At 49.3% G+C, this 24,545-nt stretch overlaps 2 protein-coding genes across 6 annotated transcripts; one reads left to right on the top strand and one right to left on the bottom strand.

Annotated features, from left to right (window-relative positions):
* Nucleotides 1-3,616: 3,616 nt before the first annotated feature.
* LOC127307711 (uncharacterized) lies at nucleotides 3,617-7,422 on the bottom strand. 5 transcript variants are annotated; one of them, XM_051338473.2, is made up of 4 exons: nucleotides 6,993-7,422; nucleotides 5,506-5,667; nucleotides 4,868-5,021; nucleotides 3,617-3,909 (listed from the first exon to the last, which is right to left on the bottom strand). In XM_051338473.2, exons 1-4 carry the CDS (start codon nucleotides 7,017-7,019, stop codon nucleotides 3,857-3,859), a joined length of 396 nt encoding a protein of 131 aa, XP_051194433.1. In that variant the 5' UTR covers nucleotides 7,020-7,422; the 3' UTR covers nucleotides 3,617-3,856. The 5 variants fall into 5 exon arrangements, 1 of the variants encoding a protein (XP_051194433.1); XR_007855783.2 differs by having other exon boundaries at nucleotides 4,868-4,987; nucleotides 5,506-7,422; XR_007855781.2 differs by lacking the exon at nucleotides 3,617-3,909 and having other exon boundaries at nucleotides 4,591-5,021; nucleotides 5,506-6,747; nucleotides 6,972-7,415.
* Nucleotides 7,423-22,574: 15,152 nt separating this feature from the next.
* On the top strand, nucleotides 22,575-23,606 carry LOC139831935 (uncharacterized). The gene is made up of 3 exons (XM_071821351.1): nucleotides 22,575-22,939; nucleotides 23,021-23,318; nucleotides 23,413-23,606. The coding sequence occupies exons 1-3, from the start codon at nucleotides 22,619-22,621 to the stop codon at nucleotides 23,466-23,468; spliced, it is 675 nt and encodes a 224-aa protein (XP_071677452.1). The 5' UTR covers nucleotides 22,575-22,618; the 3' UTR covers nucleotides 23,469-23,606.
* Nucleotides 23,607-24,545: the final 939 nt, after the last annotated feature.

The raw sequence follows: 24,545 nt of genomic DNA, 5'->3' as shown, positions 1-24,545 counted from the left end.
CTTATACCGGAAAGGTACTTTGATTACACCAAACACCACTGCGTAAATGGGTGGCTATAAAGGTGGGATTAAGTATCCGGAAAGTATGAGTTGAGGCATATGGATCAACAGTGGGATTTGTCCATCCCGATGACGGATAGATATACTCTGGGCCCTCTCGGTGGAATGTCGTCTAATGTCTTGCAAGCATATGAATGAGTTCATAAGAGACCACATACCACGGTACGAGTAAAGAGTACTTGTCAGGAGACGAGGTTGAACAAGGTATAGAGTGATACCGAAGATCAAACCTCGGACAAGTAAAATATCGCGTGACAAAGGGAATTGGTATTATATGTGAATGGTTCATTCGATCACTTAAAGTCATTGTTGAATATGTGGGAGCCATTATGGATCTCCAGATCCCGCTATTGGTTATTGGTCGGAGTGAGTACTTAACCATGTCCGCATAGTTCACGAACCGTAGGGTGACACACTTAAAGTTGGATGTTGAAATGGTAGTACTTGAATATGGAATGGAGTTCGAATATTTGTTCGGAGTCCCGGATGAGATCCCGGACATCACGAGGAGTTCCGGAATGGTCCGGAGAATAAGATTCATATATAGGATGTCATTTTATGTGAATTAAAATGTCGCGGAAGGTTCTATGAAAGGTTCTAGAAGGTTCTAGAAAAGTCCGGAAGAAACCACCAAGGAAGGTGGAGTCCACATGGGACTCCACCTCCATGGCCGGCCAACCCTAGTGGGGGAGGAGTCCCAAGTGGACTCCCCCTTAGGGGGCCGGCCACCCCCCCATATGGGAGGTGGAACTCCCACCTCTAGTGGGAGTCCTAGCTTGGCTAGGTTTCCCCTCCATATGGAAGGTTTTTGGTTCGGGTCTTATTCGAAGACTTGGAGACCAACTCTTGGGGATCCACCTATATAATGAGGGGCCAAGGGAGGGGGTCGGCCACCCCAAGACCACAAGCTGGCCGCCCTCCTTGAAGTGGCCGGCCACCCCCTCCCAAACCCTAGCCGCCCCCTCTCCTCCATAACTCCCGCGTAGCTTTAGCGAAGCTCCTCCGGACTTCTCGACCACCACCGACACCACGCCGTCGTGCTGTCGGATTCAAGAGGAGCTACTACTTCCGCTGCCCGCTGGAACGGGAGGTGGACGTCGTCTTCATCAACAACCGAACGTGTGACCGAGTACGGAGGTGCTGCCCGTTCGTGGCGCCGGAACCGATCGTGATCAAGATCTTCTACGCGCTTTTGCAAGCGGCAAGTGAACGTCTACCGCAGCAACAAGAGCCTCCTCTTGTAGGCTTTGGAATCTCTTCAAGGGTGAGACTCGATACCCCCTCGTTGCTACCGTCTTCTAGATTGCATCTTGGCTTGGATTGCGTGTTTGCGGTAGGAAAAATTTTGTTTTCTATGCAACGTTATCCTACAGTAATTAGGAGAAATAAAAAAAGTAGGATTCTCATTAGTGAGAGTATTATCAGAATCAACAATTTCATCATTTTTATCCTCATATAAATCTGTAGAAATTTCTAAACATGGAGGATTTTTAGGAAAAATAGGACCATCATATAAGGCACCATCATATTCCTCTTTCTCATTAATAATTTTAGTAGTAGAGCTAGCAGACATATTTAGAGGTGCATTGTTGGATTCTTCTAAGGGATCCATGGGCATCCCCAAGCGTAGGGTTTGATCATAATGCTCATGCACAACTTTAGTATTTTCCAAGGTAGCATAGGTATTATCACTAAATTATTTTTTTGCAAATTTTAAGGATAACAGAGATATGTCCTTTAATCACAGGTGCCTCATAACTAGTATCAAATTTTTCATTAATGAAGGAGTCTAATTTATGGGCTGCAACATAAGTAACATACTTCTCAACTTGATCTATACCTTGGCATGAAAATTTACACTTTTTATAAGGAGCATTATAGGATCACTATTATGCTTATATTGTTAGTGAGAGTGTTTGTAGCCTTTTTTGTGCAGCAAGTTATATTATGTAGTACACAAAAATCAGTAGAAAAATCGTTGAGGTGCTCAACCAATTCATATAATCTATTTCCTATTATTGTTGACCTATATTCATAATAAGCTCTCAAAGTTTGCGCACCCATAATTTTAAATAATAAAATAATTTTTATGGATTTTTGTGTATAAAGAAAAAGTGAAAATAATGCTGGAAAGTTAAATGCAATACTGAAAGTAAAAGAAAGGGGGAGAGGGAAAACCAGAGGCAAATCCAAATAAAGTGAAAAAGACACAAAAGTAAATAAGAAGGGAAGTAAAAGATTCACTAGATTGCAGCTTCCACTAGATTAGGTGTTTGCAGATTGTTGATGATGGTGGAGGCCTGACGTAGAAGAGGTGCTAACAAGTTGATGAAGATGGAGGCATGACGAAAGAGATATACTGCAAATAAATCTAGATACAAAACTAAACGAAACTTTCAACTAAGCAAGTTGAAGAGGTCAACCTGCCCAAGATTTGATGATTGCCAGATGTAAAACAAACTGAAAATAAATCTATTGTCTAGTACACACAAGAATAAAAACTTTAGCGCTATGCTCCCCGGCAACGGCGCCAAAAAAAGTACTTCCCCGACAACGGCAAGAGCAGGGGATCACAATAGCACCACTCAATGTGGAAGTGGGGTATCGATCCGCATGAGCAAGAAACAAAAGCTAATATTTTCTACGATTAAATTGTCACAAGTTTTAGTTGATTATGCACTAGACCATTTAATTGATTGGTGCAGGTTGATTTGATACAAGAAAATAAAGTGCAGCAAAATAGAAATGTAAAGTGTCACAATCTTCTTCAACACAAGAGGACAAGACAAAGGTTTTCTCTTATCGAAACAATGGACATGGGTTCATGGGTTCACTCAATCCTCCCTCTCAATCTACGGTGGTGATCATGTTATAGATAACAAAAGTACACAATATTTTAATTGTAATATTTATGATGACTACATGTCCAAGAACACATAGGTGAAAGAAATAATCCTTTGTGTTGTTGTTGTCACCCCAGCATAGGTTATTATCACACCACACATCATACTGCTCCCTTTTTACTCCCAGATAAAGGATGTGGTGCGGCATGACATGCCACTCAATGCATATTCCATCTGTCACTTGGCCATCTAGTACCTATACTAGATGGACCTAGCGCGCTCTGCCGCGCTGTTCTCTGGTACAAGCTTTTACTTTTGTGGTGTGCCTATTTTTTTGCAGGTACGTACATGGTTTCTTTTATGGCTTATGGAGGTTTTTGGCATGGATGCAGTGCGTTGAATTTTTTTCCCTCTCAACTATTTTTAAAAACCCAACAAACTTTTCACAGGCGAGATTTTCGGTTATCGGTCGGGTTTTTGGAAATCTCATCAAAGAAAAAAAACCTGAGTTGAGCGTGACTGACCTCGCGTGCTTCGCCGCACCGTTTTTGTACTTCACCTTTTCGTCGCATCTACACAGATTGAAATTAGTTACTTCGACGTTCCATTTCCGATCTCATCCTCCCACCCCACGAACACTATGATATAAGGCACAAATTGCTTCGAGTTCTATTTTTTTATCTCATTCCTCCACCCACACACACAAAAAAATCTATCTGAAAAACTAATGCTCTTTACACTTCTTCTTGAACAACATATCTTCGTGTCTGAGTCAACTTATCCAGCGATCGAAAGCCCATAAGAATGACAAGCGCAATTTTTTATAGGGTCATGACCAAAGCGAAGCTGATAGCAGATTATCAGGTCATGACCAAAGCGACGCTGGTAGCATCTCCCGAGCCTTGAGCTTTAGAAATCATGTGAACCTGAATGATAGTACATGAAGCCTCGTGCTAATACGTGATGTGGCATATTGCAGTATTGTCTTGGTTGCTCCTTGCAATACCTGAAAAGCAAAAAACGCTAAAACTAACTGCAGTGTACAGATCAAGCATATAAGTGAGGAGAATAGTTTGTAGCACTGATTAATTGTTTACGCAGAAAGCTAGGTGGTATTGAACATCTAAAGTACATATTAGATCGGAAATGCATCTCACTTGCATACTCATATACAGAGGCCCAAGAGATGACGTAGGGTTTAACATGGGGTCAGTGGCAATGTTGTGTGAAGCAAGGTTGCAGAGCCGAGAACACAAAGGTGAAAGGGGTGACACGAGGAGGGTGATTACGCGGTGTCAAGCAAGGGGAGCAGGAAGATGCGACAACACGAAAAGAGGAGATGCAACAACAGGAAAGGATAAGATGTGACACATGGAAGACGGCGATGCGGTGTCGAGTAGAAGAGTGGACAATAGGAAAAACAGACCCAAAGATGCAATGCTAACTATGTCTGCATCTGGTAATATGGCACCGGAGACAAATTCTAGGTGAAAAGCAGTAACGAAGACTCACTTTGGTTTAATATTAATCTATGACCTAACCACTTGCTGCCCCTCAAGAGGTCCATTTATTCCCATTTCAGAAAGCAATGTGAAAGGACAAACAACCATGTGGCTGGAGAGTCATCTAAGAACTCTCACTAAAGTGTAATCCACCTCCTTGTTAATGGAACAAAGGAAATCTACAATGACCAACAATAAGAATATATATTTCATTTCTTCAGTAACTTATGATCAAACTTTCAAAATCTAGTTTTTTTTCAGGTCTAGAAGGATTCAAGCAAGAGCATATTGTTTAGTAAGAAAAAGCTCTCTCTTCCATCGCATTATATGGGAATCAGAAAAACCTTAAGGTTTAGCACATAATTAATAGTACTCCAGTGATAAACTATTAAGGTTAGTATTTTAGATAACCAGGACATGAAATTGTTCCAAGCTTGAAGAAAGATGACAAAAAACTCGCACTTTGTTGCATCTTCACATGTTGAGAACCTTGCGCCATGGCGCCGCCCACCGGTTGTTCACGCCGCCACATTGTTAGAATGATTCGCAGCACCCTCTCAAGACAGCCATCCCATCTGAAATCTGAAACAGCAGACGAACTCCTCCAAATCAAAATCTGCAACCATGGAGGACGAATGAACCAGACCCATAAGGGAACATGTGAGTGGAAAAGAAAAAAGAACCGGCCAAGAGAGGACTGGTTATTTTCTCTAACTTCAATTGCAATGTATTTTCTTTGAACATGCAATGTATTAATATTGCAGAATGCAGGTGAACCAGAAGTGTCATTTTTCGTGAGCAAAATGATATTTAGCCAAATAAAAAATAATTATAGCCAACGTTGCACTACCCTGACTGAATTCAGACTACTTTGGTGAGAGAAATTCAGAACAGAGATTTGCGAGGTCGAGGGATATGAACCTGGGAACATTTAGCTATTTATCTAGTATACTAAATGCATGAATTAGTCCCTTTCTGCATTAATGGATTAACCGCTTGCTCTGCTCACACTTACTGACCGGTTAAGATTTAGGGAAATTGATTTATCCATGGATTTATCTACAGACTCTGACTTGGACAGTAACGTTCTGAAGACTCACCGTAGGAACCGCAAGCATGGAGCGGGGGTGCGCCTCCTCATGCCTTATTTTGCTCCTCAGGGATGCTCCCAGGTGAGCTCCTCCAAGAACCGTCCGTGGACATGGTGCCTGCTGGTCAGGGCTGGCCGTCCGCCTTAGCCTCCTCCGTGTGGGGAAACACTTCTACATCAACCAAACAAGTACAAATATAGAATATAGATATTGTACAATTGAACTCACATCTGTGTTGTCTGAACTTCCAAGACTGAGTGCAAACAAATAACAGGCCACCTTTCCTGTGCTAGAATTCTTATTTTCTAATATGTATATCGAGTCTATATTAGATTAATGCATTTTAAGTTTAGTGAAAAATAAAAAACAATCACTATGTCCGATGTTGGTGAGTAAAAAGAATGGGCAAGTGCATGCAGATATGGCATATCATAATCTGTCTAAACTGGCCTAAATAACTTTTAAGAGTAAAATTCAGAACGCACCAGCAAGTTGGCTACCTAATTTGACTCTTGTGTACTGTCATTTCCAGATTTAAAAAAATGCCAGCACAAAGCATATAGTTCACAAATATCATATGCTGGAGATTATTTATCATACTTCTGAAATAACAATAAGGATAGTTACATTGTACTTCCAGCATTTAAAGGAATTCATGCTATGAATCACTTAAATGAAAAACTAAACAGATGCGTATGCACTTCTGTGATCAAATTGCACATCATAGATTCAGGTGCTGGCATGGACATCTCTATGTCAAGCCACTGTTGAAATAACTTCTGCCAATTCTAGTTTCTAACACAAAGCAATGAATTTCCCTCTAATGAAATATATCCTAGGCCACAAGAATTAAATAATACAGGTTGATTGATTTGGTGAGGCACTTCTGACTTCTCTTTAAGTTTCCTCCGTCCCAGGCTCCTTGTCTTTTTTTTTGAAACGGTGTCTTAGTCCTGGTTAGTTTGAGATTTTACCCTTTCTCCCCCACTTACTGAAATTTGTCCTTGTCTAACAGTGTATGTCCCTCACGCTGCTCTAGGATGTGCCTGCAATAGATCTAGGTAATGGGTCGATTGCTCGTCCAAACTCCAAAGGACATGAAAATATGGATCTCTGACTAACCGAGAAAGATTGCTGCGCCAAAACTTTAGAGTCCTTTCATCTCTCCTCAAACAAGTCCCCGCTCCTTCATTTTCAAAATAGACTCTGAGTCGTGGAGAAATCCCCATGACGGTGTATTTTCTTTTCAATCTGGCATGGACAGCTATAAGTTTCAGGCCCTATTTGTGCATAGTTTTGAGTACTCGAATCCACCACAAATATCATAGCCTGCAGGGCCCTAACACTCTGAAGAACTGGAATACAGAACGCATATAAAGAGGCAAGAAAAGTAAACCTATCTATGATAAGAATATGCAGTTCATGCACATAGAAGTAAAAATACAGTCACATGGAATCGGTTGGAGGGATTGCACCTTTCAAGTGGGAGATCCGACCTGCCACTTGAGTTCTCCTTGTGCCATAGGTGGACAGGAGGAAGCGGCCAACGTCAAAGTGATCAATGCAGGCACCGTTGCCCGACTCGTCGGCAAGTGGAGGAGCGCCGCAGCAGTCAGCGTGCATCAGTGGCCGGGGACAGCGGGATGTATTGGAACCAGGGCGTCATGCATGGTAAGGCTGAGAGCGCGTGGAGATCTGGCGGAGGGCGTTGGAGCCAGGTCGACGGCGAGGCCAAGAGGGAGCGGGGATGCGGAGGCGGCTTGGGGCGAGGCTGAGAGCACAGGGGGAAGAGCAGGGCGGGGGGGTGGAGATGGTGTAGGGGAGGGTGCTCGGCGTCATGGGAGCTGGGAAGGCGGTGGGAAGCGGTGCGGAGGCGTGGATTGAAAGGTAGAGGAAAGGATCAGCAGGGCGACTGGAGGTCATCGATGCAAACCGCCTAACTTTTTCTAGGAGCGACGAACCGCCATGCCGTAACACAGAAGGGTTGTGAATTGCAGTTGATTTTTTACCGGAACCGCCATGCGGTAGGCCCAACGATGGTGACCTGCCGAACGCTCACAGGGGCTCACAACACTGGGAGCTTAGAGCTCTTTCAAGATACATCATACTACTATATGGTAACACTTTTAGACATCATGCAATGATTTATGTTTTGTGTGAAACACATCAAATCTCTCCGATCCACATCAAGCACCTTATGACAAGACAAACAAGGCATTAAGAACAGAAATCATAACATGTATCTGATAGGTGCATTTTGCATCATCATTATTGCTACATGTAGGATTAGTTTTCATTGTTACACTAGTGGAAAACAGGGCTTTTGTTCCGGGTGGTATCACTACGGGAAAATCAGGCGCTGCCGTGCAGCCAAACTTTGCCGTGAGCTGCTGCACGGCAAAGATTTCTTTGCCGTGCGTAGCAAGAAGAGCGCACGGCAACGCAAAAATGCACGGCAAAGTCTGAGAACAGCGCACGGCAAAGAAACATAGCACGGCAAAGAAAGATACGGCGCACGGCAAAGAAGTTCCTCACGGCAAAGAATGGGAGCAGCGCACGGCAAAGAATTTAGGACGGCAAAGTCCCTGCAAGCCGCACGGCAAAGAAACAGCGCACGGCAAAGGCCTGGGCACTGCCGTGCAGCCAAACTTTGCCGTGCAGACACACAAGTTGCACGGCAAAGGGTCCTTTGCCGTGCGCTTCTCCCTTTGCCGTGCGCCAATATACTTTTTTTTTGTTTTTCTAACTATTTTATTTCATCTACTACTTATATTTATTTTGTTAATTAGTTTTTCTTTTTGATGACTATTTATTACACTATGTGAAATACAAAATTAGTCTCCATGCTTATCCCCCACATATATCAGGGTTCCGGTGCTCCGGCGGCCGTCCCCCTCCTTCCCCCCCAAAACAGCGGGACGGCGGGTCTACCCCCTAGATTTCTCCGCGCGACGTTCCACCAATATACCTTTTCATAGGTTTAGGTTTGTTTAGTCCATGGACATATGGAAAACCATGTGTGGTACCCTTTGGCACAGTCTAGCCCCCGATATACCCGCGGCGGGACACTTCACCGTACACGTCCAGGAATACATAAGTGTTATCGCCCGAAGGTGAGGAATGTCAGACCGGGGATCCATGCCATGCACCATTTGGTGAATCACACCTTAATTGCATCACACTTTGAAACATAGAATAGGTCCACATGCAAGGTTTGGTGGGGTTCCGGTGCTCCGGCGGTCGTTATCCCCCTCCTCCCCCCAAAACAGCGGAACGCGTGCCCCGGCGGGTCTACCCCCCTAGATTTCTCCGCGCGAGGGTGCACCAATGTAACTTTTCATTATTTTATGTTTGTTTAGTACATATACACATGGAGAACCAAAGATTGGGACCCTTTGGCACATATACCAGCAGCTAGAGCCATTATCACACGATCGACGGTGTGCCTGGTCTACTGGTTAGGGTTAGGTGTAGGGTTAGGGCTAGGGTTTAGGGGCTAGGGCTAGGGTTTAGGTTAAAGGGTAAGTATTTATGGTTAGGTTTAGGTTTAGGGTTTAGGGTTAGGGTTAGGGTTTATGATGCATGGTTCTGCAGCTCCGGCGTCGTGGTTTAGGGATTTAGAGGGGTTTAGGGCTCGAAGCCTCCCCAGTTTAGGGTTTAGGGTTTAGGGGAGCTACTTTTGCACCATTAGACCTTGCAGCACACTTTGACACATATCATAGGTCCACATGCAAGGTTTGGTGGGGTTCCGGTGCTCCGGCGGTCGTTATCCCCCTCCTCCCCCAAAACAGCGGAACGTGTGCCCCGGCGGGTCTACCCCCCTAGATTTCTCCGCGCGAGGGTGCACCAATGTAACTTTTCATAGGTTTAGGTTTGTTTAGTCCATGGACATATGGAAAACCATGTGTGGCACCCTTTGGCACAGTCTAGCCCCCGATATACCCGCGGCGGGACACTTCGACGTACACGTCCGGGAATACGGTAAGTGTTATCGCCCGAAGGTGAGGAATGTCAGACCGGGGATCCATGCCATGCACCATTTTGTGAATCACACCTTAATTGCATCACACTTTGACACATAGAATAGGTCCACATGCAAGGTTTGGTGGGGTTCCGGTGCTCCGGCGGTCGTTCTCCCCCTCCTCCCCCAAAACAATGAACGTGTGCCCCAAATGGGTCTACCCCCCTAGATTTCTCCGCGCGAGGGTGCACCAATGTAACTTTTCATTCCTTTATGTTTGTTTAGTACATATACACATGGAGAACCAAGATTGGGACCCTTTGGCACATATACCCGCAGCTAGAGCAATTATCACACGATCGACGGTGTGCAGTCTCTTGGTTAGGGTTAGGTGTAGGATTAGGGCTAGGGTTTAGGGGCTAGGGCTAGGGTTTAGGTTAAAGGGTAAGTATTTATGGTTAGGTTTAGGTTTAGGGTTTAGGGTTAGGGTTAGGGTTTATGATGCATGGTTCTGCAGCTCCGGCGTCGTGGTTTAGGGATTTAGAGGGGTTTAGGGCTCGAAGCCTCCCCGGTTTAGGGTTTAGGGTTTAGGGGAGCTACTTTTGCACCATTAGACCTTGCAGCACACTTTGACACATATCATAGGTCCACATGCAAGGTTTGGTGGGGTTCCGGTGCTCCGGCGGTCGTTATCCCCCTCCTCCCCCAAAACAGCGGAACGTGTGCCCCGGCGGGTCTACCCCCCTAGATTTCTCCGCGCGAGGGTGCACCAATGTAACTTTTCATAGGTTTAGGTTTGTTTAGTCCATGGACATATGGAAAACCATGTGTGGCACCCTTTGGCACAGTCTAGCCCCCGATATACCCGCGGCGGGACACTTCGAGCGTACACGTCCGGGGAATACATAAGTGTTATCGCCCGAAGGTGAGGAATGTCAGACCGGGGATCCATGCCATGCACCATTTTGTGAATCACACCTTAATTGCATCACACTTTGACACATAGAATAGGTCCACATGCAAGGTTTGGTGGGGTTACGGTGCTCCGGCGGTCGTTCTGCCCCTCCTCCCCCCAAAACAACAATGGAACGTGTGCCCCAGTAGTCTACCCCCTAGATTTCTCCGCGCGAGGGTGCACCAATGTAACTTTTCATTCCTTTATGTTTGTTTAGTACATATACACATGGAGAACCAAGATTGGGACCCTTTGGCACATATACCCGCAGCTAGAGCCATTATCACACGATCGACGGTGTGCACTGGTCTACTGGTTAGGGTTAGGTGTAGGATTAGGGCTAGGGTTTAGGGGCTAGGGCTAGGGTTTAGGTTAAAGGGTAAGTATTTATGGTTAGGTTTAGGTTTAGGGTTTAGGGTTAGGGTTAGGGTTTATGATGCATGCTTCTGCAGCTCCGGCGTCGTGGTTTAGGGATTTAGAGGGGTTTAGGGCTCGAAGCCTCCCCAGTTTAGGGTTTAGGGTTTAGGGGAGCTACTTTTGCACCATTAGACCTTGCACCACACTTTGACACATATCATAGGTCCACATGCAAGGTTTGGTGGGGTTCCGGTGCTCCGGCGGTCGTTATCCCCCTCCTCCCCAAAAAGCAACGTGTGCCCCGGCGGGTCTACCCCCTAGATTTCTCCGCGAGGGTGCACCAATGTAACTTTTCATAGGTTTAGGTTTGTTTAGTCCATGGACATATGGAAAACCATGTGTGGCACCCTTTGGCACAGTCTAGCCCCCGATATACCCGCGGCGGGACACTTGAGCGTACACGTCCGGGAATCGGTAAGTGTTATCGCCGAAGGTGAGGAATGTCAGACCGGGGATCCATGCCATGCACCATTTTGTGAATCACACCTTAATTGCATCACACTTTGACACATAGAATAGGTCCACATGCTAGGTTTGGTGGGGTTCCGGTGCTCGGCGGTCGTTCTCCCCTCCTCCCCCAAAACAAACGGGAACGTGTGCCCCAGTAGTCTACCCCCTAGATTTCTCCGCGCGAGGGTGCACCAATGTAACTTTTCATTCCTTTATGTTTGTTTAGTACATATACAAATGGAGAACCAAGATTGGGACCCTTTGGCACATTTACCCGCAGCTAGAGCAATTATCACACGATCGACGGTGTGCACGGTCTCTTGGTTAGGGTTAGGTGTAGGATTAGGGCTAGGGTTTAGGGGCTAGGGCTAGGGATTAGGTTAAAGGGTAAGTATTTATGGTTAGGTTTAGGTTTAGGGTTTAGGGTTAGGGTTAGGGTTTATGATGCATGCTTCTGCAGCTCCGGCGTCGTGGTTTAGGGATTTAGAGGGGTTTAGGGCTCGAAGCCTCCCCAGTTTAGGGTTTAGGGTTTAGGGGAGCTACTTTTGCACCATTAGACCTTGCACCACACTTTGACACATATCATAGGTCCACATGCAAGGTTTGGTGGGGTTCCGGTGCTCCGGCGGTCGTTATCCCCCTCCTCCCCCAAAAAACCGGAACCTGTGCCCGGCGGGTCTACCCCCTAGATTTCTCCGCGCGAGGGTGCACCAATGTAACTTTTCATAGGTTTAGGTTTGTTTAGTCCATGGACATATGGAAAACCATGTGTGGCACCCTTTGGCACAGTCTAGCCCCGATATACCCGCGGCGGGACACTTCAACGTACACGTCCGGGAATCATAAGTGTTATCGCCCGAAGGTGAGGAATGTCGACCGGGGATCCATGCCATGCACCATTTTGTGAATCACACCTTAATTGCATCACACTTTGACACATAGAATAGGTCCACATGCAAGGTTTGGTGGGGTTCCGGTGCTCCGGCGGTCGTTCTCCCCCTCCTCCCCCAAAACAATGAACGTGTGCCCCAGCGGGTCTACCCCCCCAGATTTCTCCGCGCGAGGGTGCACCAATGTAACTTTTCATTCCTTTATGTTTGTTTAGTACATATACACATGGAGAACCAAGATTGGGACCCTTTGGCACATATACCCGCAGCTAGAGCCATTATCACACGATCGACGGTGTGCCTGGTCTACTGGTTAGGGTTAGGTGTAGGATTAGGGCTAGGGTTTAGGGGCTAGGGCTAGGGTTTAGGTTAAAGGGTAAGTATTTATGGTTAGGTTTAGGTTTAGGGTTTAGGGTTAGGGTTAGGGTTTATGATGCATGCTTCTGCAGCTCCGGCGTCGTGGTTTAGTGATTTAGAGGGGTTTAGGGCTCGAAGCCTCCCCAGTTTAGGGTTTAGGGTTTAGGGGAGCTACTTTTGCACCATTAGACCTTGCACCACACTTTGACACATATCATAGGTCCACATGCAAGGTTTGGTGGGGTTCCGGTGCTCCGGCGGTCGTTATCCCGCTCCTCCCCCAAAACAGCGGAACGTGTGCCCCGGCGGGTCTACCCCCCTAGATTTCTCCGCGCGAGGGTGCACCAATGTAACTTTTCATAGGTTTAGGTTTGTTTAGTCCATGGACATATGGAAAACCATGTGTGGCACCCTTTGGCACAGTCTAGCCCCCGATATACCCGCGGCGGGACACTTCAGCGTACACGTCCAGGAATCTGTTAAGTGTTATCGCCCGAAGGTGAGGAATGTCAGACCGGGGATCCATGCCATGCACCATTTTGTGAATCACACCTTAATTGCATCACACTTTGACACATAGAATAGGTCCACATGCAAGGTTTGGTGGGGTTCCGGTGCTCCGGCGGTCGTTCTCCCCCTCCTCCCCCAAAAGCAATGGAACGTGTGCCCAGTAGTCTACCCCCCTAGATTTCTCCGCGCGAGGGTGCACCAATGTAACTTTTCATTCCTTTATGTTTGTTTAGTACATATACACATGGAGAACCAAGATTGGGACCCTTTGGCACATATACCCGCAGCTAGAGCCATTATCACACGATCGACGGTGTGCCTGGTCTACTGGTTAGGGTTAGGTGTAGGATTAGGGCTAGGGTTTAGGGGCTAGGGCTAGGGTTTAGGTTAAAGGGTAAGTATTTATGGTTAGGTTTAGGTTTAGGGTTTAGGGTTAGGGTTAGGGTTTATGATGCATGCTTCTGCAGCTCCGGCGTCGTGGTTTAGTGATTTAGAGGGGTTTAGGGCTCGAAGCCTCCCCAGTTTAGGGTTTAGGGTTTAGGGGAGCTACTTTTGCACCATTAGACCTTGCACCACACTTTGACACATATCATAGGTCCACATGCAAGGTTTGGTGGGGTTCCGGTGCTCCGGCGGTCGTTATCCCCCTCCTCCCCCAAAACAGCGGAACGTGTGCCCCGGCGGGTCTACCCCCCTAGATTTCTCCGCGCGAGGGTGCACCAATGTAACTTTTCATAGGTTTAGGTTTGTTTAGTCCATGGACATATGGAAAACCATGTGTGGCACCCTTTGGCACAGTCTAGCCCCCGATATACCCGCGGCGGGACACTTCAGCGTACACGTCCGGGGAATCATTAAGTGTTATCGCCCGAAGGTGAGGAATGTCAGACCGGGGGATACATGCCATGCACCATTTTGTGAATCACACCTTAATTGCATCACACTTTGACACATAGAATAGGTCCACATGCAAGGTTTGGTGGGGTTCCGGTGCTCCGGCGGTCGTTATCCCCCTCCTCCCCCAAAACAGCGGAACGTGTGCCCCAGCGGGTCTACCCCCCTAGATTTCTCCGCGCGAGGGTGCACCAATGTAACTTTTCATTCCTTTATGTTTGTTTAGTACATATACACATGGAGAACCAAGATTGGGACCCTTTGGCACATATACCCGCAGCTAGAGCCATTATCACACGATCGACGGTGTGCCTGGTCTACTGGTTAGGGTTAGGTGTAGGATTAGGGCTAGGGTTTAGGGGCTAGGGCTAGGGTTTAGGTTAAAGGGTAAGTATTTATGGTTAGGTTTAGGTTTAGGGTTTAGGGTTAGGGTTAGGGTTTATGATGCATGCTTCTGCAGCTCCGGCGTCGTGGTTTAGGGATTTAGAGGGGTTTAGGGCTCGAAGCCTCCCCAATTTAGGGTTTAGGGTTTAGGGGAGCTACTTTTGCACCATTACACCTAGCATCACACTTTGACACATATCATAGGTCCACATGCAAGGTTTGGTGGGGTTCCGGTGCTCCGGCGGTCGTTATCCCCCTCCTCCCCCAAAACAGCGGAACGTGTGCCCCGGCGGGTCTACCCCCCTAGATTTCTTCGCGCGAGGGTGCACCAATGTAACTTTTCATTCTTTTAGGTTAGGGTTAGGGTGAGGGCTAGGGTTTAGGGGTAGGGCTAGTGTTTAGGGTTCAGGGTTAGGGTTCCGGTGCTCCGGCGGTGTGTGTGACCCCGACGGTTAGTGTTAGGATTTATGTGCTCGAATTTGCACCCCTATAGATTTAAGAAAACATGATAAGAACATTATGATATATTACTCATGTTGGAAAAACAAGTTTAATTTAATTTGAAATAAAACTAAATTTTCATATATGAAAATTTAAATGGTAAAAACAACGTTGCCGTGCGCTAGCGCACGGCAAAGGCCAAAGACGCACGGCAAAGAAAGTATGCCGCACGGCAAAGGACTCTGCACGGCAAAGATCCTTTGCGCACGGCAAAGGGAGTTTCGCACGGCAAAGGCCTTTGCCGCACGGCAAAGCTGTCCTCGCACGGCAAAGGCGCGCGGATAAGGTGCGGGTCGGCCCGACCAAGTACTTTTTCGCTGTCCAGATCGAGTTCCCGCCCGCTGCCGTCGCCGAGCTCCCCCACTTCTCCCCCCGCCGCCGCCTCCCGCACACGCCGCCGACACCATTGACGCCGCCGCCTCCCACAGACGCCGCCGCCCGCAGACGCCGCCGCCTCCCGCAGACGCCGCCGCCGCCCGCGAGACGCCGCCCACCCTCCGCCGCGCCCTACCCCGACGCCGCCGCGCCCTACCCCGCCGCCGCCTCCCTCCTCTCTCGCCGCTGCGTCGCGGTCGGACGCGGTGCACCCGGCGGCTCCTCCCTCCGCCACCCGTCCCAGGTCAGGCCCCCCTCCCCCTCCTCCCCCTCCGCTGCTCGGCTGCCCGTTCTCCCCCGTCCTCGCGGCGGTAATGGTTCGAGGCGACGCGAAGCACGCGCAGCGGCGGCGGCGCAGGTGCTGTAGGCACGAGGTAGACGCGAGGCGGTCGGCGGCCTCCTGCCGGCGGAAGCCGTCGTCGTTGAGCACGGACGCGAGGCGGTCGGCGGCCTCCTGCCAGCGGTTAGACGAGACGAGGAACTCGATGAAGTCCTCGGCGTGGGAGGGGTCGAACTGGAGGTAGCGGCGGAAGACGCGGAAGGAGGTCTCGACGGGGCAGGCGTGCAGGGACGCGAGGCGCAGGTAGAGCGGCCAGATGCGGTCGTGCTGCGTGACGGGCAGCGCGCGGAGCGCGCGGTCGAAGGCGTGGCGGCCGCGCGTGAGCAAAGGTGGTCCGGGCCAGCGAGGCGAGGTAGAGCGCCCGCACGCGCGGCATCGTGGGCATGGTGGCGAGCGCGCGCTCGAAGGTGTTGGTGAGGGAGGCGTAGGCCGTGTGGGAGATCGGGTGGGGGCGCGCGTGGTCGAGCCGCTCGCGGAGGTAGGCGTGCCAGAGCTTGTAGCTGCCCGGCCGCGCAGGCGCGCGCTCGTAGATGACGGCGCGCTTGGGGAAGGGGGAGGTGGCGCGGGAGACACAAGCTCCACATTCAGCAAATGTCGCATACAAAGTTAAGAGGCATGGGATCGCCGTAGCAACACGGCCGTGCCGCCGCCACCATGTAGCAACGCCGGCTGCCCTGTAGCAACACCGGTCAACAGAAGTACCAAAGTCCGGCCTCTCATCGGAGCAACGCCGGCTGCCCATCGGTGTAACCCGTCGCCTATTGTAGTAAGCCAGAAGATGGAGCATGTTAAGACAAATGCTCCGAGCCCTCGCTGTCCTCTTCTTAGATGTAACATTGCATTACCTCATTCACAAAGCAGCAAAAGTAACATTGGCTTTCTACTGCTCCATATACTCTATATACGCGCATACATGGTAATTATTAATAGCCCCTAATTGGTTTTTTTTTGTTATGCAGGCGATGCTTCGAGGTGGACACGAGGGGCGGCGTCGCGGGGGTGTTTGACGGGGCGTTTCGGATCTTCTTCGACGATTCTCTCAGAGGGTCGTTGGTCTTCTTCGCCGGCTGTCGGTCACGCTTCGAGGGTGAGAATCCGTTCGCCTCTCTTGTACCTAGGTTTTTTCTTTATGTCTAGATCACCAAGTCTGTCGCGATACCTAGGCGTCTCTTCCCGACCGTAAGGGTTACGCGGATAAATATGCATTAGTGGTCTCGCATATTATGAACCGTAACTCTTACGGCATTTATCGGGACAGCCGGCGGATGCGTAGTTGGGTACGTTCTCCGTGCTCTACCCCGATCCGAGACAGGATTTCGGTAGCGCCTCCCCGTTGTTCTCCGGATGCACACCCCTCTCGGCTTTTTGCCGAGACGTGTATCGGGAGAGCAGCGGGGAGGTGCTGCCGAAATTCTGTCTCGGATCGGGGTAGAGCTGGGAGAACGTACTCAATCTACGGATCCGGCGGCTGCTAGGAGCCCACCTAGTAGAGTTTCAGGTTGATGCACGCGTAAAATAAATAAATATATGATGCATTTATTTCCTATTTGATATATAAATGCTATGTTCGTCTGTTTTGTTGCTGATTAGAGGATGGATAATCGTGGCTGGATGTACGATGGCAGAATCAGTCAGTGGAACTATACTGATGAATGGGGAGAAAAGACCGAGCAGTTTGTGGATAGGGCGTTTGCCATCCCTAGCAGACCTATAAGTGTTTGGTGCCCTTGTAGTAAGTGCGCTAACCGAAAGGCACAGGACAAGGAAACTATGAGTATGCACCTGATCAAGTTTGGGTTCACACCGTCCTACAGGATTTGGACTTACCATGGAGAAAAGGCAAAGAAACGTGCTAGGAAGGAGGTGCGGCAGATTCAACCTAGGGGGGAATATGACACTGGTTTTGATAGGTGCTTAGAAAACTTGGCTAATGGTAATGTGCCTGAAAGCTCTCATGTAGAGGTGGAGACACCTCAGGATGCGGAGACAAGTGAGGACCCGGAGGAAAACACAAAGGAGTACTATGAGGCTCTGTTTGCTTCAGAAACCCCTACATGAAAATACGAGAGGTTACCCAACTAGATGCCATCGCTCGCCTTATGGCCTTGAAGTGCCATAGGAACTTGTGCGAGAGATGGGTTCGATGAACTTCTGGTCATCGTAGGCAGCCTTCTCGAAAGGGCACCTCTTGCCGCAAAACTTCTACTATTCGACCAAATTGCTCAATGACCTTAAGATGTCATCTCAGCAGATACACGCTTGTCCAAAGGGATGCATGCTATTCAGAGAGGAGCACGCTGACACAAATTATTGCATCAAATGCAATTCCTCTAGGTACTTTGAGGTAGACCGCAATGGTGATGGTCAGAAGAGGCAGACCACGGTTGCCAAGAATATCCTCCGCTATCTTCCAGTTCTACCGAGGATCCAGCGGCTCTTCATGACCGAGGATACTGCCCAGCAGATGAGGTGGGCCGTGGAAGGAAACAGATACACCGACAAGATGATACATCCGTCGGATGGTACTGCATGGAAGAACTTTGTGAAGAAATTTCCACTGAAAGCAGGTGACCCGAGGAGCGTAGCGATTGCGATATCAACCGATGGGTTCAATCCATATGGTATGTCGGCTGCAGTATACGGTTGTTGGCCGTTGTTTGTTATTCCCATGAACCTCCCCACAGCGTCCGCATGAGATCGAGAGAACATGTTTGTGTCGATGATAATCCCAGGGCCCAAATACCGGGCAAGAACATGAATGTGTACCTGGAACCGCTGGTGGATGACTTGGTTCGTGGCTGGGAAGGTCGCGGGATCCGAACATATGACGCATCAAAGAAGGAGTACTTCGATATGTATGTGTGGTACCACACGTCCCTGCATGACCTGCCAGCACGTGCTTTGTTCTGCGGGTGGTGTACACATGGGAAGTGGCCTTGCCCACAAGCAAGTGCATGTGCCGTGACTTTCTTCTGGCTAAACAAGGGAGGCAAGTATTCATGCTTTGATGAAGCTCGACAGTTCCTTGAGCGGAGGCATGCATACAGGAGTGATGTAAAGAGTTTCAAGAAAGGCCGTGTTGTCCGTGGCCCGAAGCCAATTCCGAAGACCGGAACGGAAATCAAGGCCGAGTTAGATGCTCTTCAGCCTAGCCCTGATGGGAATGGTTTCTTAGGATATGGGGAGACACACCAATGGACTCACAAGCCGTGCTTATGGAAGCTCCCTTACTTTGAGTTTCTCGAGCTCCCGCATAACATTGATGTAATGCACACCGAGAAGAATATCAGTGAAGCCATTTGGAGCACGATTGTGGACACTGAGAAGACGAAGGATAACATAAAGGCTCGAATTGATCAAGAAAGGTGGTGTGATAGGCCGGAGTTGAACATGCAGCCACCTAATGGTGCCAAAAAAACTTGGACTAAGCCACACGCTCCGTTCTGCCTCACAAAGGCCCAAAAAAGGGAGGTCTTCCAATGGATGAAGGACTCCTTGTTTTTCCCCGATGGGTTCGCAGCCAACTGGATGAGGGGCCTGAACATTGAAACGCTGCGAGTACAAGGACTGAAGAGTCATGACTACCACATATGGCTTGAGCGGATAATGCCGGTGATGATTCGAGGCTATGTCCCTGAGAAGACTTGGCGAGTGCTAGCGAGGTTGAGTTTTTTCTTCCGCCAGATTTGTGCTAGGGAGTTAGACACTAAAGTGATTGAGAAGCTGGATGAAGAGGCACCCGTGTTGCTTTGCGATCTGGAGAAGATCTTTCCTCCAGGGTTTTTTAATCCGATGCAACACATGATCCTGCACCTCGCGGAGGAGTGCTTAAAGGGGGGCCCGAATTGGGGCCGTTGGCAGTTTGGTCCCGAGAGAGAAACACAAAAGCTTCGTCAAATGACTGGCAATAAATGCAAGATCGAAGCATCCATAGCCGAGGCAGTCCTGAACGTGGAGGTGGCAAACTTCACCACTAAGCACTATGATCCCAACATTCCCACAAAGCACAACCCGGTCCTCCGTTACAATGCCGCCAACAATGAAGAAGTACCCAAGCTTAGCATCTTCGTGGGGCTTGGTGGCAAGTCAAGTGGCTCGAAGCCGTACAGAACGGACCTACCTGAGCGGACCTTGATCCACTCGTATGTCTTAAACACCATGGTCGAAGTGAAGCCGTACATCGAGTAAGTGCGAACCATTTAATTATTCGCAAACATTCACTCGTATGTTCGTGGCTAACTCTTCCTCTTTTCATCGGTATAGGAAATTCAAGGCTATACATTGGAAGAATACCCACAGGGAGCCTACCCCGGAAGAATCCAAGCAAATTTTTGATAAGGGAGGCGGTTTCGGTTTCGATAGCTGGTTTTGTAATTTGGTACTATTCTATCCAAATTAGCTAGCACTTCCTACATTTATCGGTCATTTCTCGTTCTAAACTTCTTGTGCTAAACTTGTAGGCAAGAACTGACAAAGAGATGAAGTCAGAGCTAAGAAAAATTGCTAGGGGCTTTGACCATTCCGTAGAAGCGTTCAACTCCTATGACGTGAACGGGTATCGCTTCCAGACCCATCAATACACAACAAGCCGGCCCAACGCGAAGACAATAAATAGTGGGGTGGTATGTCAAGGTGATGATGGGCTCCATTACTATGGAAGAGTCGAGGGTATATACGAGCTGAATTACGGGTTTCACAAAGGGCTAAATCCCGTCGTCTTCAAATGCCATTGGTTTGACCCACGTCGGGTGAGACGGGATCCTGAAATTGGGTTGGTCGAAGTTGAAAGGAACTCCGTTTATAAGGGAGAGGATGTGTACATCTTGGCAACCCAGGCCTTTCAAGTATTCTATCTCCCGTACGCGTGCAGAAACCCGACAAAACGTCTACATGGATGGGATGTTGTGATGACGGTGCCTTCACGCAATAGGCCGCCCCCGCCAAACAAGGACGATTACCGCCGCGTAGACCCCTCAGCAAGGAGTGTCGAGTTTTATCAGGAAGAAGGGCTCCCCGGCCATTTCACAATCGGCTTGCCGACTATCGATGACATGGTCGTAGACGATGAACAAGAAGACGCGGGCATGGATGGAGACAATGCAGAAGATGAAGCTGAGGATGTCTGTGCCCCGGAAGACCTGAGTTTGCTCGAGGCGTTCAAAGCAGGGATTGACCTCGATGCAGATGGACCACCTCCAGGTTTCATTGATGATTATTGGTTCGCCGAGCCTGATGACGATGAGGAGACACGCGGTCCAATCACGGATGGCGACACAGGCTTCTGATCTATGTAGTAGTAATTGTGAGGCTAGCCTATTTGTAATAACTCCGTGTAATAGAGATTGTCTAGCTAGGTTATTTGTAAGAACTCCGTGCTATGTTTGAGAGAACTCTATGGTAGCTATTTGTTGCTTCCACTAATTAATTAATGTTCATCCTTTTGCATTATTTGTTGCTTTCATTAATGTTCATCTACTTATATTTCTGTTGCTTTCACTAATATTTATCTCTTTACAATATTGCGTACTAATAAACCACTCTCTTCATTTGTGTTTGCAGGTGATTGAAGCATGCCGCCAAAAAAAAGGGGTGGCGGTCTTAAAAAGAAGCTCAAGGACTTGGTAGGTGTAGGGACTTCGAGGCGGGGCCGAGCTACTACCCCCCCTCCTAGCCCCCCTCCTGTCGCTCCCACAGGGCGGCCGCGTAGGAAGAATGCGACGCGGGTACTCACTCCTAGTCCTAGCCCCCCTCCCGCAGCCGATGATGATGACGAGGAGGAGGACCAGGAGCACTACGGGGGTGGGGAGGACCAGGAGGAGGAGGTGGGTGGGGAGGACCTGGAGGAGGAGGGGGGTGGGGAGGACCAGGAGGAGGAGGGGGACGAGGAGGACCTCTCGGAGGATGAGGGGTTGGGGAACTTAGTGTTCGATCCTGATCCAAGCCTAGAGTGGTGTGAGCCGGAGGATTACCAGTACGTTCCAGCTTTGGAGAGGCTGAGGCCACGTGATAGGAAGCCATATCGCCGTGGGATAACACAGCTCCCCTCGCTGAGGAGCTGGCGCTACAGGCACGTTGTTCTTGTGCCCTATGGAAGGAGGTACATGTTATTTTTTGGCATTTCGTTATCGCAATTTTGTCATTATCAAAATTATTATCACATACATATTGATGTTGTCGTTTCATGGTGCAGCTCGTTCCAGTTTGAAGACCCGACGCAGAGACCGCCACGTGGGTACTCGAACATCCTTGGGGGCCTACTTAGGTGGTATTTCCCTGGGATAGTCAACTTGCCTACTGGTGGCTGCGACGTAGCTTGGAGGTGGGCGCACTACAGCCTCGCGGAAGATCCTCTTGGCCGCGGCACCGCGGCGGATATGGTTGTTGCCAAATTCTGGGTACGTGACTTTTGACTTCTTACCATTCATACACTCTCCTTGGTTCACAATAATTGCACTAATGCCCCTTGTTTTACCTATGTGCATGGTTGCAGAAATACTTCAAGAGGGCCGAGGGCAAGGAGAATGCGTGCGATGATGTCCTACACCAGCTTGCAAGGAAGAGGGTGACTGGCATGCACTACGAGGCACGTATTCAATGCGTCCGCGACTGGCACGCCGACCGCTTCGTCCACATGAGTAAGGAGGACGCTCGCGACACGCTCATGCAGCCGTGGCAGTACTTGCAGGTATTTGCATTTATGTGTTATTGATTTCTTTATCGCCATGTAGTTTATTTTACCATAATGGGTTTATCTTGTGCATGTAGAACCCTCCTCGCATGCGTCGGCAACGACGATAGGTGCTTTCGTGCGATGGTCATGTGGTGGACATGCCCCGCACCTCAAGAAGCACGAGGAGGGCAAGGCGAAGCGGGCAGAGATGCGAGGTGGATCGCATATCCAAGGCAGCATCCCCATCTCTCTTCACCTGCAAAAGGAGGTGAGCAAATTAATGGTTCCTTCATTCTTTGAATTCATGTTATATATTTGTTAACTCCGCAAGGGTGTGTCACTTCACTCAATTACATGTTCTCTTTTGCAGGAAGTCAGGACAGGAGCGAAGCCTAACGTCTTTGCCGTGCTAAAGAAGATGAAGCAAAGGAAGACGCCTGATCCTGAGACGGGGTCCTTGTGGGTTAACCCGCAATCCGAGACCCAGTGCACGGCGTATGTCTCCAAGTTCAAGCAGAAGCACGGCGAGGACGCCAATCCAGAGGCCGAGGACTTTGACCCTGAGGTCGCGGTGCTTGCGGGAGAAGGCTTGAAGCATGGCCGCCTATGGTTTGGTGACGGGTGCGTCGACCCAGCGAGGGTTCCCTCTCTCCGCCAGATCCGTCGTGGTCGTAAGAGCGGCCAGCCTGAGGTAGAGCCCCGGCCACGGGCTTCGGATCTAGCTGTCGAGCGGTTACGGGTATGTTCTTCCTCGGGTCTCTACATTTCCTTTACATGCTTTCCATTGAAATGTTAATGACATCGCGGCAACACAACGTAGGAGGAGATGGCAGCGAAGGAGCAGGCGGCCCAGGAGCACGCACGGAACATGGAGCGGACGATTCTGGAGTACCAGCAGCAGCAGACACAGATGATGCAGCAGATGCAACAGCAGCAGCAGATGATGCAGCAGCAGCAGGCACAGATGAGCTGGCTGATGAGCCAGACGGCTCTGTCTTCTCCACCGGGGAGTCTTCCTCCTCCACCTTACTCCATGTGGATGCCGCCACCGCCCACTCAGACCCCGGGGACACCTATCACCGTCAACAACATGAACATCATCCGGAGCATGAACCTCGGTGAGTCCTCCTACGCTTGTGCCCAACCCGCTACTTGTGCTTGTTCAAGTGTTCAATATGCAAATGCATGTTAATTTCATCAACCTGCTTATAGATTTTATGTCACAAGGCAATGACAATGAGGCCGGCGGAAGCGGAGGAGGACAATAAGGTTGATGGCATGGTCTTGATGGATTTGTGGACTTTCCCGTTATGGATTGCACTTGTACTTGATGTATTTGTGGACATTGCACTTGTACTTGTTGTATTTGTGGACATTGCACTTGTTATGCATAAACTATGTGTGCTCGATGTATTTGTGGTGTTGTTCATGTGTTTGGTGATGCTATGGTGAATATATATGTTGTATATGTTATATATATGTGAAATGCAATTTTGAAATGCAGGGAATAAAGAAAAACAGAAAAAAAATGAAAAAACCAGGGGCCTTTGCCGTGTGTATGCACACGGCAAAGGACATTTGGTCACTTTGCCGTGTGCATACACACGGCAAAGGCGCCACGTGGCGCAAGCCTGTGCTCCTGGGAAGCCAGTGGGTGTCCCTGGAGAATCCTTTGCCGTGCATACTGGGGAGTGGGCGCACGGCAAAGAGTAGAAGCACGGCAACGACTGGGCGCACGGCAACGTCGGGGCGCACGGCAACCTCCAGGACGCACGGCAGAGATCGGGCGCACGGCAGCCTCCAGGACGCACGGCAACGAGCGCGCGCACGGCAAACGCTCGAGCGCACGGCAACGAGCGCGCGCACGGCAACGAGCCTTTGCCGTGCGGTTTGGTCAGGCGCACGGCAATGTCTTCTTTGCCGTCGAGGGCGTTGCCGTGCACACGTTGCCGTGCGCCGACGCACGGCAAATCCTTTGCCGTGCAAATAGGCCCCTTTGCCGTGCGATTGGTCGCACGGCAACGTAGTGTTTTCCCGTAGTGTATGACCCTTTTGTCGCGGGCGGCCAGCCGCGACAACAACGGAGGCGCGACAAAAGGGTCCACCTTTTGTCGCGGGGTCCACCACGTGGCAGCCGCGGGGCGCGCTGGGCACAGGCCCTTTTGTCGCGGGCGGTATTACCACCCGCGACAAAAGGCCCTCTACGTGGCGCGCGCACAACGCTGCTGCTTTAGGGTTTGAGGGGTGCAGCACCCCCCCCCCCCCGCCGCCGACCGCCTGTTATTTTATTTTTTTCATTCGAAAATAAAAGTTGCATATATTTGTACGCTACTAGAAGTTGTACA

Source organism: Lolium perenne, chromosome 6 (assembly GCF_019359855.2).
Source record: "Lolium perenne isolate Kyuss_39 chromosome 6, Kyuss_2.0, whole genome shotgun sequence".
NCBI classification, from domain to species: Eukaryota; Viridiplantae; Streptophyta; class Magnoliopsida; order Poales; family Poaceae; genus Lolium; species Lolium perenne.
This window is presented reverse-complemented; position numbering and strand designations above follow the sequence as displayed.